The 18,145-nt window shown below is 33.9% G+C and overlaps 1 protein-coding gene across 1 annotated transcript; it reads right to left on the reverse strand.

The window, feature by feature from the left end:
• Positions 1 to 6,966: 6,966 nt before the first annotated feature.
• LOC145574854 (putative serine/threonine-protein kinase At1g54610) lies at positions 6,967 to 16,425 on the reverse strand. The gene is made up of 8 exons (XM_081632713.1): positions 15,500 to 16,425; positions 13,663 to 13,947; positions 13,172 to 13,489; positions 12,551 to 12,778; positions 11,640 to 11,740; positions 10,890 to 11,004; positions 8,042 to 8,521; positions 6,967 to 7,516 (listed from the first exon to the last, which is right to left on the reverse strand). The coding sequence occupies exons 1-8, from the start codon at positions 15,947 to 15,949 to the stop codon at positions 7,310 to 7,312; spliced, it is 2,184 nt and encodes a 727-aa protein (XP_081488839.1). The 5' UTR covers positions 15,950 to 16,425; the 3' UTR covers positions 6,967 to 7,309.
• Positions 16,426 to 18,145: the final 1,720 nt, after the last annotated feature.

Genomic DNA, 18,145 nt, shown 5'->3' on the forward strand with positions numbered 1-18,145 from the left:
GAGTATTTAGCAATAGTTGATATTAATTTGTGTGTAACCTTTCGTGATTTTATTTTAACCCTTAATTATTTAATTTAAAACCTTTAACGAATGAATTAAACCTTCCAATGTATGAATTAATTCGTACAACACTTGATAATTGTATAAGTGTATCTAACACCTATTTAATATTACATGGTTACTTTACATGTAATAAATATAGTTAGTACTTTTTTGGTATGTTTGAAATTTTTTTAGTAACGAAAATGATAAAGTACTAACACTTGTTAATAATATGACAAACTACAGTAAGGTTAAAATTGTCCAACTTCATAACATTTTCGAAAATATATTGATATGGATGTCTATAGAAAGATCATTAAAAAATTATTTTATTGGTATTTTTATAATAATTTTTTGATTTGTCGTTTGTAAAATATCGTCAAATAAAGTATAATATGATTATTATAAATAACATCTCTCTTCATTAATGGTGCTGACTGGGACATTATTTTCTCTAGTAACAAAATTATATTTTTTAGTAACGCAAAATATTTTGTTAGTAACAAGAAAGACTAATTGGTACCAATGAAATTTTATCCCGCCTTTTTCTAGTAATGGCGCCATAAACCAAAAAATTTTCCTCTCAATTTTCCCTCTCATTTTTTAAGCTAATGATGTGTTGTCAATTTTTAAATGGTGTTGTATGTATGGTCCACATACAACAATTGTATGTGTATCAATAACTAAGGAAAAGGCGACACATACAATGTGATATGACAGCTTTTCATTGGAGGATAATTGGGCCCTTAAATTTACTATTTTTGTAATTTCATTTGAATTTAAATGAAATTTCAAACTAGTCTAATATTTGAAATTTAAAATATTTGCCATTTCCAATGACGTATTATATTTCTGAAATTATTTTTTTAATTAAAAAAGAAAAAACTTTTCATTTCCACCATGAACAGCTTGCCGGAATTTCTTCATCAAATGAACGACTATAATGGCAACTAATCATCTTTTCTGGATGTTTCATGACACTTTGGGTCTTTGGGATGTTTGTAATATTTTAGTCTTTATTTTGCTTTCTATTGTGGGTATTAGTGGTTGCTCTAGGCATGTCAGCCTTTTAGTTTTGGATGTGTATTTTGCTCCTACCATCCTCTTTTTCTTAAACTTCGAACTTGATTCGGCTGTATACTTAATTAAGTCCTTTCTATGACTATCTATGTATTTCCTATTTGTGTTTAAAATAAAAATACTCACCATGAACAACAGATATGCAAAACCGATGGCCATAAAAGATGAAAAAAAAAATTGTTAATTTAAACTTTTCATCCTATTATTGTCCGTTTGTTCGTCCGTTTTCCAAGAAAGGTTAATGATGCACTTTCGTCTTCGAAGCTTGAATTTACTTCACCACTCAGATTATTCGATTTTATAGGATTAATTTATTGTTGTGTAGATATTTTGATTATACGGTGTTCAAATACTTTAATTCCAATTAACAAATGAATCGTTGTTTTAATATTTACAGAATATATTGCGTAACATATTTTGTGGTTTAATTGAGTTATTCTTCACCCTATAATAGTCTTCAGCTATTGCAGCGGGTCTTCTTATCATATTCCAATGAACTATTGAAATAAGTCTTCGTGTTCTTCAATTCCTCCCGTTCTGTATTGAATTTGGATTTTTTTTTTTTAACTATAATAATTATTAAAGGCATATAAGTATCCAAAGGCATATTGATTACAAAAGAAATTGGACATTCGTAGAAGTTTGGCTAAAAATGGTGTATAAAGGTCGTCTATAATGGCAAATAAAAATAAAAAAAAAATAAAAAATAAAAAAAAAAAAAAAAAAACCAATAATTTCGAAAACAAGTAGTAAAGTTTGTAAGTTATTTAGTAACACAAGCACCAAATTTTGGTAAGCACATATATTAATATTAATATTATTTTTGCAATTATTGATATGGTGTCTATCCCGCAATCTTAGTTACTTACAATGGATATAAAATTGCATTGATGTTATATTAATCCGAGTTCGATCCCTCTTAAGCACATAATTTTCCTTTTTACAAAAATTTTCCTACTACACTTAAATTGCTTTTTTTTTTTTTTATGGTTACAATAAGTTTAGTAATGAGAACAACAAATATTGTATCCAAAATGTTGTGATTAATAATTTATATTTTGTAAATGCAGTTTTCTAGTAACAAAAAATAAATTGTAAACTACTATTTAGCAATAAATTAATTATTTTAATATGATTATCGATTAGTTCAATTTAATTATTCATTACAATTTTAATAATCCATTACAATTGTAATGGGTAACAAACATATATCTTTAGAGTAGGCAGCAAGTGTATGGAGATTTTGATCGATGATGTAAAATAGACACAACCAATAGAAACTGATTAGAAACGAAGTTGAATAACTAAAGTTAGTCAAGTAAATAGCAATGGAGTTTCATATAATAGTAAACACCGAATTAGATCACAACTAAATTTCGTTTAAAATTAAGAAAAATGACATTTGCTACCACCGAAAGCACCCTGTGTCATATTTGCTACCCGTTTAAAAAAAAAAATTATTTTGCTACCACACAAATCCCTAAAATATATATTTCACTACCAAAGACTAAGGTCGTTACTGTTTCCATTAGTTGGGTTTAGCCACCGTTCAACCACCTTGCAGCCACCCCTCCACTTCACTGCCACCCGTTCCCTCAACTGCCACCCCCTCCCCCCGCCGGCGCCGGCACGACCCCACCCTCTCCCCCAACCGGCGCGACTCCACCCCCTCCCTTTCCCCCACCTACTCAACCAATCCCCCTCCCTTTTCCCGTTCTTCCTGCCCCGATCCCCACCCCGAATCGGAAATCACCCCCTTTCCCTTCCCCGCACCGGAAATCGCCCCCTATTCCCCCCACCGAAATTGACCCCCTCCCCTTCCCTTACCCTTTCAGCCATCCCTAATCCTAAACCACCAGCCCCAAACCACCCTAAATGAATTTTAGGGTTTCGCTTGAGATGATTTTGGGGTGGTAATTTAGGGTTAGGGATAGCCGTAAAGGGTAAGGGAAGGGGAGGGGGTCGATTTCGGTGGAGAGAACGGTAAGGGGGGGCCGATCTGGTGGGGGGAGGGAGAAAAAAGGTGGTTTCCGGTTTGGGGTGAGGTTCGGGGCAACAAGAAGGGGAAAAGGGAGGGGAAGTTGGCTGCATAGGGTGGGGGGAAAGGAGGGGGGTAGGTTCGCGCCGGCGCCGGCCGAAGCTTTGGGCGCTGGCCGCCGGCAGGGGGGAGGGGGAGGGGGTGGCGGTTGAAGTGGAGGGGTGGTTGGGTTACTTTGTTTTATTTTATTTATTTTTTATTTTTTGAATAAACTTAACGGATTCCGTTAAGTGGTGGTGAAATTTTAATTATGTGATTTTAGGTGGTAGCAAAACAAATTTTTTTTTTTTAAACGGGTAGCAAATGTGATACAAGGTGCTTTCGGTGGTAGCAAATGTCAATTTTTACTTAAAATTACAAAATTCAAACAAATGTTACAAATAATTATACTTGTCTTTTAATATTTCACAATACTGTCTAGTTTGACAAAAAAAAAAGTCTTTCTAAGTGCAAAATGAAATATCATGAATACATAAAAAAAATAAAAAAATAAAAAATAAAAATAAAAAAAATATTTAGAGTTAGGTTATTTTTAGAGGTGATCATTTGCGGGTTTGGACGGGTAGCGAGCCGGGCCAATGCTTATTTTTTTGTCCAACGGGCTTTATGTGGCAAACCCGAACCCTTTTATGCGGGCTTGATACTTTGTCCATGCCCGCTTGTTAAACGGGCCGGGCTTACCCGCGGGCTAACGGGCCTTAATTTTTGTTTTATTTTTTATAATACTAACTAATCTTTTTATTATTTACTAGTGCTAAAATTATTTTGGTATAGTTGTCTTATAATTTTTTGTTCACAAATGATAATAAAAATTAAAAAAAAAAAATTTGAAATTATGACATATGCTATAAATATATGTAAGATAAAACTTATTTAATAAGTGTTAATGATAAAATATAAAATTAAAATGAATAAATGTAACTAATAAATGCTTATAGTTCAATATAGTCTCTTTGTATTTATTTTCAAAAATACACAAAGTATGTCATAACTAACTAACTAAATAAAATTATTAAAATAAGAATGTTATTATTATTATTATTATTATTATTATTATTATTATTATTATTATTATTATTATTATTATTATTATACATTAATAAACGGGCCGGGCGGGCTAGCCCGCAATACATATTTCTTGTCCATACCCGCCATTTATGTTAACGGGCCGGGCCTAGCCCGCCCAAATATCCTATTTTTTTCAAAAAGGTTGTCCAAGCCCGCCCTTTTTGCGGGCCGGGTTGGACGGGCTTGGCGGGCCGTCCCGCCCATGAACAGCTCTAGTTATTTTCATCAAATAAAAGTAACAAATTGAGTAATAAAATTGGTCTTTAATTTTAACACCTATGAATAAGATCAAATAATGTCAATATAAAATAATATATTAAATTTGCAAAGTGTTAAAATTTTATCTCTCCCATAATGTGGACATTTTAGTATGTTTGTGTGTTTTCTAGTAACAGAACCATATTGATTTGTAACTGCTGTTATTAACTTATCACAAACAATATAATAAATTTGCAAAATGTTACAAGGTGAATCTCGCAATACTTGTTAATAATTCTGCAACAATGATGAAAATAAAAATACAATAAGGTCTTGTTTAGTTCACCTTATTTGTACTTATTTTAGAAAAAATAAGTTCAGATCAGATTATATCAGAAAAAAGAAGTTCAGATCAGATCAGATCAGAAAAAATAAGTTGAAATCTGATCATCTTTTTATGTGCAGTTTTTTATCGCTAAATATCTTTAATTTTGTGATGAAAAAAATTATAAAAATTACATATTAATAAAATATATAAACATCATTAAGAATCTAACAAGATTCCACTTGATATATTTTTTCTTTATATATAAACATTATTACGAATCTAACAAGATCTCACAAAATTATAGAAAATTACTCTTTTTTTCCAATAACCTTTAAATAACTTCCACTTCTCAAAAAAAAAAAAAAAAAAAAAAAAAAAAAAAAAAAAAAAAAAACAACTTTTCTAGAACTTCCACTTTTACTATTTTTTCTTTCTTTCTAAATATACGTACTACATGTCTCCATATAATCATATGCATATAGATCTTGTGCATTAACACGTATACACTCTACTAAATACAAAGTATAATTAAACAGATTAAGGGCTTGTTCACTTCATCTTAATTTCAGTTCAGTTCTGTTTAGTTCAGTTCATCTTCAATCAGTTCATCTCCTAATTTCCTTCTCTCATAAAATATTCATTTCATCTCTATTCAGTTCAGTTCAGCTCCAATCAGTTCAACTCAGCTTAGTAAATGTGTACATGCCCTAATTAAGGGTATTTCTCTATTGATTTTACTAGCCATTTGTTACTTAAGAAAATAATACTGTTATTAAAAAAATAACAAACATTGGATGAAACAAGGACATCGCAAGAACTGCATATCACGACATGTATATCAGATTATTAGATATTTTAGATATAATTGTTGACATATGATTTATTAATCAAGTTTTATGAGAGTTTAGAATTTCTCAAAAGCTAAAGAAATGAAAAAAACGGCATATGATTATTTATATATACAGAAATAACTTTTTATTTTTCTTTACAAAACCCAACCAAATTTATTAAATGAGAGCTTTGTCTGACAAAGCAGACATACAACCTCCTGAAGACCACCCTCCATCCAGATCAAATCCTCCCCAAAAGATAAAGCTACTTAAGCCATAGAATGGGCCACTTTATTACAAGTTTTATGAGCAAAATAAAAGCAACAATAATTAAAAGTCCTAGCTAAGGCTAGAATGTTAATGACGACCACTTGAGTAGCAGAGCATTCAATTAGAGTACGGAGACCAGCCTCAAAAGTGTACATAAGCCCAAACAAGACTGCTGATTTGAAATTTTTTGACTAAATCTATATTATGTACATGAATTTGATCCTAAACGGGAAAACCCCATACATGGTGGATGAAAGAAAAATAAAATAAAAATTAAAACTGAATCGAACATGATTGATTGTTGAACAAAATTGATTTTCTTTAACTTGGATTGAACAAGATTGTGAATTCATGTATTTTGATAATCGAAAAATTCGCCGACATTAGTGGATTTTGTCATCTTCTCCGGTGGTTTGTTCATCTTCACCAGCCATTTTTTTTAACTGTTAAAATGTTGGGAAGGGAAGAAAAATGTTGAAATATCAACCTTTATTTATGGGTTAAATTTTCAAAAAAGAAAAATAAAATAAAATACTATTGTAGTTAATGTTTATGGCGCCAACAATTTCATCCAACAAGATTCCCGCTCATGTTCAGATAGGGCGCATGGTGGGTGAATTATGCCCCCAATTTTTCCCTCTTATTTTTTTGAGTACTGCTGATGTGGCGAATTTTTATAGGTGTTGTATGTTGGGACCACATACAACAATTGTATGTGTATCAGATCCCTATTATCACTTGGTGTATCCTTAATTTGTTTTTTTAATATAGTAATTACTTAAAACATAAGATTTATACTACATATCTTTTGGCACAACTATAAATAAATAAAAGTTCTCCGTAATAATTTCATAACACTAAAGTTAAGTGATATAAGATGTTTTGTTAAATGTTGTCAAACTAATAAAAAATAATTTTAACAATAACCGTGCATGACACACAGGATCTAAACTAGTAAGACTCTCCTGCATAGTTGGCATGATCTTTTGAGTTACTCGAAGCGAACCCTAATAAGCTGCTGAGGCAGTATTACAACCTAAATTAGTCATTCTGCAGCTGCTAAGGCAATAGAGAAGCATACAAATGCATCTATACCCGCCACTAAGATGATTCTATAAATTACCTTAATTGACTGCTAAGTATGCTAATATTTCTGAAGACAATTAACACTACAAGAATGTCATGTATTGATACAGTATTTGCAGATAAATAGCTGATTACATGTGAGCTGTAAATTAATTGGAGGAGCCACAAGCTTGGCAGCAAAACGGCTATATTAGCCAACTTAACTGAGTAAGTTAAAACTGTACAAGGAAAAAAAAATGGATTTCTCCTAAAAAGAAACGTGACTCGTTACTCCAGAAGCCAAAAATCACAGATTTCGGCTTTCTGCGGCAATCTCTTTCTAGCCAAATTTGTGCTCTAAATCTTTACATTGATTTTACCTACTCTGCTTCAACGGCCAGCAACAAACAATGAAGTGGACGATACCTGCTTTCCTTCAGCTTGCATCTTTCTGAGTTTAGCCTTATCAATTCGTGCTCTCCTTACAGCTTCTTGAATATGGCGATCATGATCTTTCAACATCTGATCCATGTTGCTTGAAGGGACTATTAGAGGTCCTGAGTAGTGAATTTTGCTGCCCTTTGACCCGTAGCCAAGCTAAATAATAGTGTAAACAACGCAAAAGTTTAGGGGCACAAGATTGAAAAAGAAAAGAAGCTGATCCTAGTAATTGATTTTGCAACTACTAGTTGAAAAACATAGATAAAAAAAAAAAGACAAAAAAAAAAAAAAAAAAAAAAAGGGGATAAAAATTGAGGATGCCTACTCAAGTTTTACTTGAACTAAGGGTACATGGTTTTAGGATGTTGCAAAAGCAGATCAAGTGGTTTAATAATTCCCTCCATTTCAAATTACGACTTTCAACACTATTCACAAACTCTACTTCAACTAGTTTTTGTAATTTATAGATAAGAAAAAACAGTCACATAGAAACTTCTTAGATTTCTCTCAATGTGTATTTTCAAAACACAATGTTTATAATTTTTACTTGTTGATAAATAGAGATATTTATGACTGAAATTATGTATTGGCAAATGTGATAATAAATGTATCATTTAATTTGGAACGGATGATATATTAAGATAAGTATGGCTAAAAGAACAGATGAAAGAAAGAACTTACAAGCACAGGATCATTATTGCTACTTCTTCCATCTTCGTTTTGATGAGAACTTGCAAGACCCTGCCCTTGATCTGCTTGATCTCGCCTCTTCATAGACTCTGACGATTCTTTAAACGATCCAGGGAACCTTGCTACTAGTTTTGGAGCACCAGATCGCAGAGAACTAGACTTTTCTCTCTTGTCCTCAGATAAGAAGCTTCTCCTCGCTGTCATTGGACCAGACAACATTGATGTATCAGCCCCATTAGACACATTGGAAGCATCATCCAAGTTCTTCCCAGCCTTCACCCATGCTGCAGGGTTAACAAGTGGTCCTGAATGTGATGCTCTCTTATGATGGAGCCCATGCCTGCTTATACCAGAATCTTCTGCTGCTTGAGATACTCTAGGGGGTTCGATTGGAAAGCCAGAAGCAACCTCCTCCTGGTGAGGATTAAACTTCTCACTTCGACTCTTTGAATTGGATTGAGCCTGCCTCTTCTGAAAACAGCATATACATGAGTACAGAAACAAAGTCCAAGAAATGGAAGGTAGAGAAAGTAGAAGGAATATATAATCTAGTAAATGGTGATTTAAGAATTTTTTGGCACAAAAATACTTAATCAGCAAAGGAGGAACATGGTGAAGGGAAACAGAATACATTTTACAACTGTCAGCAAAGAGACATGACACGACATTACTCAGAAAAATATCTAATGCATGTCAGCTATTCTGGCACATCAAAATATAGGACAAGTACTTCCTGACCTATTCAGTATCACTTCGGATTTCCACTTTCCAGTTTTTGATTTATAGTTCAACTTTGATTCTTGTTTTCAAGAAATATAACTGAAACTCACAATGATAGCAGATGGTCACTAAGCTAAATATCCTTCCATGTTAGGCATAACCATCTACCCTTCAACAATTATAAACACAACCAAACCATATTGTGAAAAATATCACTCTTAGGTATTGAGTTTGCATCCAATAGCACGAACCTATCCTTACGGCTTTACTTGGATTGGAGCATAAAGTATCAAAGATGATAATAAAATTTAAAACACAACAAATGAAAGTGGATACAGGTGGAGGTAGAATAGATGAGGTATTGATTGCACAAGGAGGGAATAATAAGGGGGATATTTCACCCTCTTATTGAAGGTCAGACAATAGTAGAGCACTCTATTACCCCAAAATTGCCCATTCCCTTCCTTCTTGTAATTTCACTACCAAGTGTATGCAATAGGGGTGAGCTCTTTTCAGATCTAGGCTAAACACATTTAAAGTACACTTGAGGCACAAAAGAGGAACAGAAGGGGCACATCAGTCAATTATTTTGAATTATAATGTATAGTATGTCTCACTTCAATGAGGCTTACTGAAGCACACCCAAGGCACAAAAAGACCCATATTGCCTTAAAAAGTTTAAATATTACACACCTCAGCTCACTCAAAACATAAATACGTAATTAAGTAAAAGCCCAACCCATGGCCAGTCCAAATCTCTAATACTCCACTACCCCAGGCCAACAATATATCTGACCCAACAACATGATGTGGCCTGCCCTAACCTAATCAATGCTAAGTTCAAGGCCAAGCATTACGATCAATAATTGGAAGCAGGACTTCTTAAGATCAGAGCCATTTATAGGCTTGACATTTTGCAGAGTTTAATCACCCTTAACGTGACTCTGATCCATGGCCAGTCCAAATCGAGATATTCAGGCCAAGAATATATAACCCAACAGCATGATGTGGCCTCCCTAACCCAATTAATGCTAACTTCAAGGCCACAAATTACAACCAATGATTGCAAGCAGGACTTCTTGAGATTTGGGCAATTGTTAGCTATTACCATTTTGCACAGAAATTAACCATCCTATTCTACTCCAACTATCTACCTTCCATTGAAATCATTAAATCAAATGGTAACTTATATGTTATAACAGTAATCCACCACTGAAATAATTACAAATAAGACCATGAGATGATGTCAAAATCTGTTGCACAAGTTGTAACTCACAACTCATCCTGAATGGACAAACTTGCAAAACAGGGATTTCTAACAAAAACATTCTTTTACTTAATTTTCCTCCATTCATTCAAAATTCCGACTCAAATAATAATTCAGGTTGAATATTGAGATTGTAATGAAAATCTAAAATTCTAGTTGAGGTCAGGTTAGAATAGGCTCTCAAGCCATGTCATCTTGTGGTGGATTCCAGAAGACTGCATGCATATTAAAATCCCTACCTATATAAAACTATACTGTTACATTTCCTAGCCATCCCCATGACAACATGACAACATCATCAACCCCATATAACCCAAGTGAGGTACAGCCTATAGAATCCAGAATTGATAGTCTTACTCCTAACCAGTCTAGAAAGGCCAAAATAAATGAAAATGTTAAAATAAATACTTCCTCTGTCCCCAAATATTGCAGGATGGGGCACAGAATTTACAAAGACGAGAGAGATAGAGGGGAATAAAAATAGGGACCCATGTGATGAGAGAAAAAGAGAGAAAACATGTGCAAATAAGGAATAGTTGCATATTTGTGAAACTTCCTCAAATGGTAATTGTTGCAATATTTGTGGAATAGAGGAAGTATTTATCAAATTTTAGACAGATAAACCACGGCTATGGCTCATGCAAAGTGCGTGAATAAGTCATAAACTAATAATGAGCTCAAGATATAAGCCAGAATAAGTTATGGAGAGCTTAACCAAAGTAGCAACTATTCAAAGAGAAATACACCTACTAAGAATCCCTTAGCCAATCTCAATATGTGGACTGCTACTGCTGCAGGAAGCAGCAAAAAACACCCAAAAAAATCATTAAAAAAAAAAGAATAGAAAGGTACCTGCATGGACACAGCTAATTCAGCATTGGCATCCGGTGCGGGAATGGCTCGGGACTCTCTTGTTCCCCTCTTTTCAGGGTCACCCCTATGAGCCCTGCTTCCAGCAGCTCCTTGTCTGCATGCATGCACAAATTCGTAAGTTCTCATTTCTCAAAAAGGGCCGGACGGGACTACGGGAGAGGAGTGGTAGACAACCAGGAAGTTGATATGTCTACTTTCAGTACGTTATAGATCAGCCTAAAACTACACTCCAGTAGTTGCTTGAAGATTGTGGAAACAGAAATGAAACCATACAGTTCAGATTACAAGATGATGTGGGGATGGTATATAGAGTGTGCTGGCATGTCCTCTTTATGCATACTATAGATAAACCTTAAACTACACTCTAGTGTTGTCCTTGAAGATTGTGGAAACAGAATTATAGGTAAACCAATTGTTCCTCAAAAATAGTATTAGGACACCAATGCTGCCATAAAGAAAAATATGTCTCACTACATTCAAAATTTAGAATACTTGTCCAACTTCTGTCATTCATGTTGATCAAAAAGGGACTATAATTTCTAGATTGCAAGTAGATGTCAAATCCAGGATGTCTATCTGTCTTAAAGTCATTGCCCTGTTCATTGCATTCTCATTAGAACACTAATTTTCAGTGTAGGAACCAGAGCCAAAGCTAATTAGAAATGCAAACATTAAAAAAAAAAAAAAAAAAAAAAAAAAAAAAAAAAAAAAAAAAAAAAAAAAAATCACCTTCTAGCCTCCTCATCTCTCATTTTTGCATCAAACTCTTTGCTTGGAGGATATTTCGGCAAGCTTGATGGATCACAGGGAAGAGGTTTCGTAAAGAAGAACTGAAGAATAAACAAATAGACTATTAAGCACAGGACGCAGCTTGGAAAAAAAAAAACTAAAAATGTTCACGTTACAAAAATTAAGGATGGGGATCAACACAAAAATATAATACTCTCCAAAAACGTCAGTTAATTCATACCTTTAAACTAAATAAGTAACATATTTCCCTCAAAAAAAAAAAAAAAAAAAAAAAAAAAAAAAAGTAACACATAAATCAGGATACGAAGGGAAAAAGAGAGTTAGGAATGAAGGGGAGATCCAAGAGAGATAAAAGCTATCTTCAATAACTGAATCTTATGCTAGAACACATCTATCAGAATATCAAATAATGCAATACTTTCTAGCAAATGAAGATGAAATTCAAAGGAAATTAGTTGATACCCCAACAAGGTGAGTCTTTAAGTCGCTTAGTGAAGGTTTAGCCGTTTGGCAACCTTATCACAAGCTACAGCTTAATGATGAAGTTAAAATTATTATGTATGAATATCTGATACATGAAAATCTCAAAAATGGTTTGGAAACCAAGAATATAGCCAAGATGCCAAATATTCTAAGGAAGTTAAGTAAAGGTGTCAGAGAATTTAAAGTTGACATGAGCTTGAAAATCAAAAGCTCTAACTTCCCATCAATCAATCAATCAAAGCCTTAATCCCATAAGTGGAGTCAGCCACATGAAGCAAAAGTGATTATTCCGTGTAACACTCCATAACTTCCCATCAGAATAGAAAAAAATGTCAAATGAATACTACTTGATTCAATGTGGAACAGTCCCTGATTTCTACAAATACTAGTAGTTAACAAAACTCTACCTCACTCTTTAAGGCAGAAGATGCAGATCCACGGTCAGCAGGATCAACTGAAAGTAGAATTTCCAAAAGGCTTAGAGCTGGAGCAGGAAAGTCTTTAAATGTATCCGCAACACGACGAATGTATGGTTGTTGGGGTTTGAAGATCGTTGCATGGGGTAACTTCGATTTTTTCCAATAATCTTCAGAAGGTGAGCCACAAAGCTTAAAAATTTTGTGTAATTGTTCCACCTATAAAACATAGCCAAAGATAGGGCATCAAACCATTTTTCACAAGAACCAAGGTTGGTCCTGATCGGATATTCCACTGTCAAAATAGTCAGCATGCAAATTAAATGCTACAACAAAATCTCCAAAACGTACTTATGTACTTCTAAAAAAATGATTTTATTTATTGGATACTACTCCCTCCAAATTTCAAATTTAGCTTATCTTCAAGCATAAGACGCCTGCAAGAAGATGACAATCCCTCATCTAACTTTATATATAACTGTTAACTTCCCCAATCTTCCACAAAAATAACTACACACAGAAGCCAGAAAGTACAGACCTAACAGTGCCAACTGCATCTAAAGTGCACATTTATTCAATCTTATATCCTTGAGAAAGAAATAAACCAAATACCTCTGTTCGTCCAGGCATTACTGGCTTGCCAGCATAGAGTTCAGCAAGTATGCAACCAGCACTCCACAAGTCCACAGATGTACCATAATAAGTTGCACCAAGTAAAAGCTCGGGAGGACGATACCAAAGTGTTACAACTCTGCTTGTCAGAGGTTGAGTTTGACGGGGGTCATAAAAGCTTGCCAGACCAAAGTCTGCAATCTTCAGTATCCCATTGTTATCAATTAAAAGATTAGATCCCTTAATATCCCGATGTAAAACTCCCCTGCTATGACAGTGTTCAAGTCCACATAACAGCTGTTTCATATAGCACTTAACCTGTGCATATATATGAAGGTTAGAAGATTGAAACATCATGCAGGAGGAAACAATAAAAAATCTCAAATGATTAGAAACAATTGTATATTAATTAGGCTTTCTTACATGGAAAATGCTACAAGGACAAACTGAGGAATTAGAATGCAAAGATAAAGAAACTAAAGACTATATACCTGTGGTTCAGTGAACTTTACAGCTGGATGAGAAGCAAGCCCTGCAAGGTCATGCTCCATATACTCAAACACAAGGTATAAGCTGCAAGACATCCTTGAAGTAACAAGACCCTCCAGTTTTATTATATTAGGATGGTCTAATCTACGAAGAATATGGATCTCTCTTGCCATGAAACGAACACTTTCGGGCTCCAAGTTGTCGAATCTTACTTTCTTCAAAGCAACAATTTTCCTTTTTTCAAGATCTCGAGCTCTATAGACATTACTGTAGGTGCCCTGCCCAATCTGAGAAGAAATGACACAAATTGACAAAGAGTAAGGAAATATGCCTAAATAAACCAGGCCATACTAATCATATCAGGTTATCAATTAAAAAAAGATACAAAATGATCAATCATGCTTGGAACTGTTGAGCATTTATCAATGAAAATTAGACCCTGCCAAAAAGTGAATGCAGAGACTGAAGGGGAGCCCACTGTTTTTCTGAGGTTGGGTTTTGAGAAAAGAGAAACCCGCCAGCCTATTACGAACTCAGAGGCCGGGTCAACAATCTAATAGATTGCATTCCCCTGTTCGAGCTGCACTTTTTCATCAAAACCAGCCCACAATATGACAGGGAAAATATGAGTCACTAATTCCTCCTCCTAAATCTTTGTATTGTTTGGTATGCAGGAAAAAATGTAGGAATTTTATCTTTACATGAATTAGAGTTTTGACATGGTATTTGGTTGACCAAAAGTAACGAAAATGGGGGCCCGGGGGGAGTTAAGATTCTTGGGAATTTTCAATTTCGACAAATCATGGGAAATAATTTAACTAGCCTCCCCTTGGTTAGTTAAAATTCCTATGCCAATTCATGGAAATTATACTTCCCTAATGTCAACCAAACTTAGTCTTGGCATTTCCCATAAATTACAAAAGGGAAATTAATTCCCACAATATAGAACTTCGTATAGGAATTAAATTCCTACACAAACAAAACAAGCACTTAGTGTAACTGTGTAAGCAACAGAAATAAATATAAAACCCTGTAAACCAAACAGGAACCAATAAAATACGTATCCAAGTGGTCATTAGGAAGCAAGTCATAAGACCATCCATCAACACCATTCGCGAAGATAAATTATCTAGCCTTTATCCAGTAAGACAGTTGTATACTCAAGCACGTGATTTCATCATTTAGACTGGGAGAGTAGAGATCTAACAACTTCAAAAGCATACTCACAACCCACAATATACTCCTACAGGGTCACTGAAGAAGTGCTGAAGTGCTCACTGATAGTCAAAATTCAACACGTCAAGTATTTCTAATGACGTGTTCGTAGTAGTACATGCTTCGTAGAATTCAGATGTTATTTCAATAATACTTTTTAATCTTTCTGACCAATTCTCCACAATGCAGAAGCATATAATAATAAATACATAAACAAACAAAAGATCAATAAGAAACTTGAAAGCAACCTGTAAAATAGGACGTTTCCAATAATTTAGTATAAAACCATGTTTTCCAAAAAATCTTAGACATGCTAAAATATTACGATTGACCAAGTAAAGCTTTACTCAAATCTTCATAAATTCTAAGATAAATTAAAAATAATCCAATTGACCAATTAGTTCACCTAGATATCAACCTACATTCAACTCTAGTCCAAATTTAACACACATAACCAATAAGCAACAATATCAGCAACCAATTAAACTGTCTTTTTTTGGTATTCTAAATCCTAATTATATCAGTAACACAATTGAATTAAATGCACCAAAATCAACAAAAATACCAAAATTGAATTACATCACAATCCAAATCAATAACTACAACGGATACATTGAACCATACCTTATCCAACTTCTCAAAGGACTCCGCCCGCCGTGGCACCCATCCTTTAATAGCCTCCCCAGCAACGGCGGCAAGCCAAGTCGGCCACCCAGCAGCAACCTGCTCTCCTTCAACAGACACCGATTTCGGAATCGTCCCAATCACCGGAGGATGATGATGAGGAATAACAAGCTCCGGTTTCTCCCTCTTTCGCTCGAAACTCTCGCCGTGTAAACGAATACTCCCATTATTCACCTGCTTATCAATCAACATCACCTTCTCATCACCTCCATTACCATTACTGCTAATACTATGACTACTATGATGATTATTCCGATCTTCCCTCCTCAATGAAGCTACTCTTGATGAAACCCTCGCCTCCGACGATACCGCCTTACTCGAAACCCGCTCCCTCGGACTCTCCTTACTATCATCTTCAATTGCAGATGGTTTGCAACAAATGCAACCCATTTTACCCCCAATTTCACACTACCACTCCTCCACTGGAAAATCGCATCACTCCATTACACTACAAAAGGGGCAAAACCCAGCAATTTCGCACAATTCCCAGTAAAAATTCAATACCCATCATCCCAAAAAGGGGAAATTGAAATTGAAATTGAAAATCCCAGAAAATTCAGCTACAAGATCTGAGTCAAATTCGTACAAAACAAACCCTAACTTGCAGTAAATGTCAGAGTAAATAAATTAAGCTAAAATAAACGAAATCATCAAACCCTAGGAAAAGAGTAAATTGGGTAAATAATTAGGATTGAATTAAAGCATAAAAAACAATGGATCTAGGGCTCCGATTTCCAGAAATATGAGACGAGGAAGAGGAGAGAGAAGAAGAAGATGCATTAATTTGGTTGAGAATGTGAAGAGAGAGAAAGTAGAGAGAGAAAGAGTGTATTATTCAGAGTTTTTACTGTCGAAGAATTTATATACGTTTTTGAGAGAGAGAAGAGTGAGACATTCTTTGTATTTGAGAAGAGGGCTCACTCACTCGCTTCTCTTTGACGCGTGGTTTCTATAAATAGAAAGAAAGATGATTAGTGAGAAAATTAGCAACTTTATTAATTAATTATATGGTTGGTTACAAAAAATGTGTTGTCTTTTTTGGGTTGTTAGGGAAAATTATAGGTCATTTGGTCAGATATTCGATTAGATATTATAAGGGTGTTTAATTGTTTATCATTAAGTACCTAATGTTTTGGGTAATTGAAGTGACGGGAATAATTTTTATAAATAATGGTTAAAAAGTAACAGAAGATGAAGTGACGGTAAAAATTAGATGTACTGATAGGTTAGATCATCGAGTGCTTAGATTTTTTTTTTTTTTTTTCTAATCTCCCATGCCAAATCCTAATTCCCTTTACAGACACCAATTTACAAGTAATGTCGTCAAGAATTTTGAAATTGATGAGAAAGGTTTGAGTTACGAACCTTTAAGTATGAGGTTTTGGATTTAGATGATTTTGGTTAATTGATTTCGTGTATAATTTTTAAGTTATTAATATTTGTATAATTAATCATTATACAAGCATTATCAATGTACCCTTAGTGGAAGATCGGGAGGATGAAATTGGTTGCCTCGATTAGGAATGAAGGACCATGAAAATAAGAACTACATAATGTAGAGACTTTCTTTGCCTTTTTAAGTTCATCTTGTTTATCCATATCATATGCTTGGTTGAATGTCAATAGCATGATAGTAGGTCTTGGGTAGAAAGTTAAGCCGATATAGTTAACTAAAATAAGTAGATAGAGCACCATTAGATGAACCATTCCCCTAAATTGATTCTCATTGTTGATATTCCATTTTCATTTTGCTTAGTTTGTAAATGAATTGATTGGTGGTTCTCCTTCCCATGATTATTTTATTCAACATTATTTTTCTCCTAAAAGAGACTTGACACTTGACCTAACTTGTCATAAATCAATAGTTATAAGTGCTCTCAAAACCTTTTGTATGTTGAAATTTTGAATAAAAACTAGAAATTGACCAAGCTATGCCCTAGGTCATTATATGAAATTACATGGAATTTGTTTTACTATGTTTGATTTATAATTCACACTTCTCTTAATTTAATTTAATTTAATTTCTCACATTTTCATTCACTACATTTTTATATTTTATTTGCAAATTAGAATAGGAAATATGACATAACTTAGTGTAAAGATATGGTTTATCTGAGGCTAAATGTTCAAATCTTAGCATAATACCATTTTGATGATAGAGTGTCAGCCATGTAGCCCGTAAACTTCATTTTGTATATTTCTACTACTCCGTAGTAGAAGAAAGAATTATTATGCTGTCAAAAAAAAAGAAAAAAAAAAAGAAAAAAAAAGAGTTTTTTTAAACTACCAAATGGCAAAGTGTTATTGATAGGTACCAAAGTTAAAATTAGTACACATAGCTAGATTATTTAAAAGCAAAGTTCATATATTTACATTATTTGCCTACCTATTAAGGCCATAGTTAGAAAATAAATAAATTTAGTAATTGCTTACACCATAATTATTAAAGAGCATGTCTATCTATAATCCAAGAGAAAATGAAAAAGATTTTATCCTAGGTTAGATCCTACGTACCAGTACCAAATTCACTTGAACAAAAGCACAAAGAATATTCACCGAACAAATGGTTGCATGCTTACTGCTTGT

This window comes from Chenopodium album, chromosome 13 (genome assembly GCF_948465745.1).
Source record: "Chenopodium album chromosome 13, dcCheAlbu1.1, whole genome shotgun sequence".
Lineage (NCBI taxonomy): Eukaryota > Viridiplantae > Streptophyta > Magnoliopsida > Caryophyllales > Amaranthaceae > Chenopodium > Chenopodium album.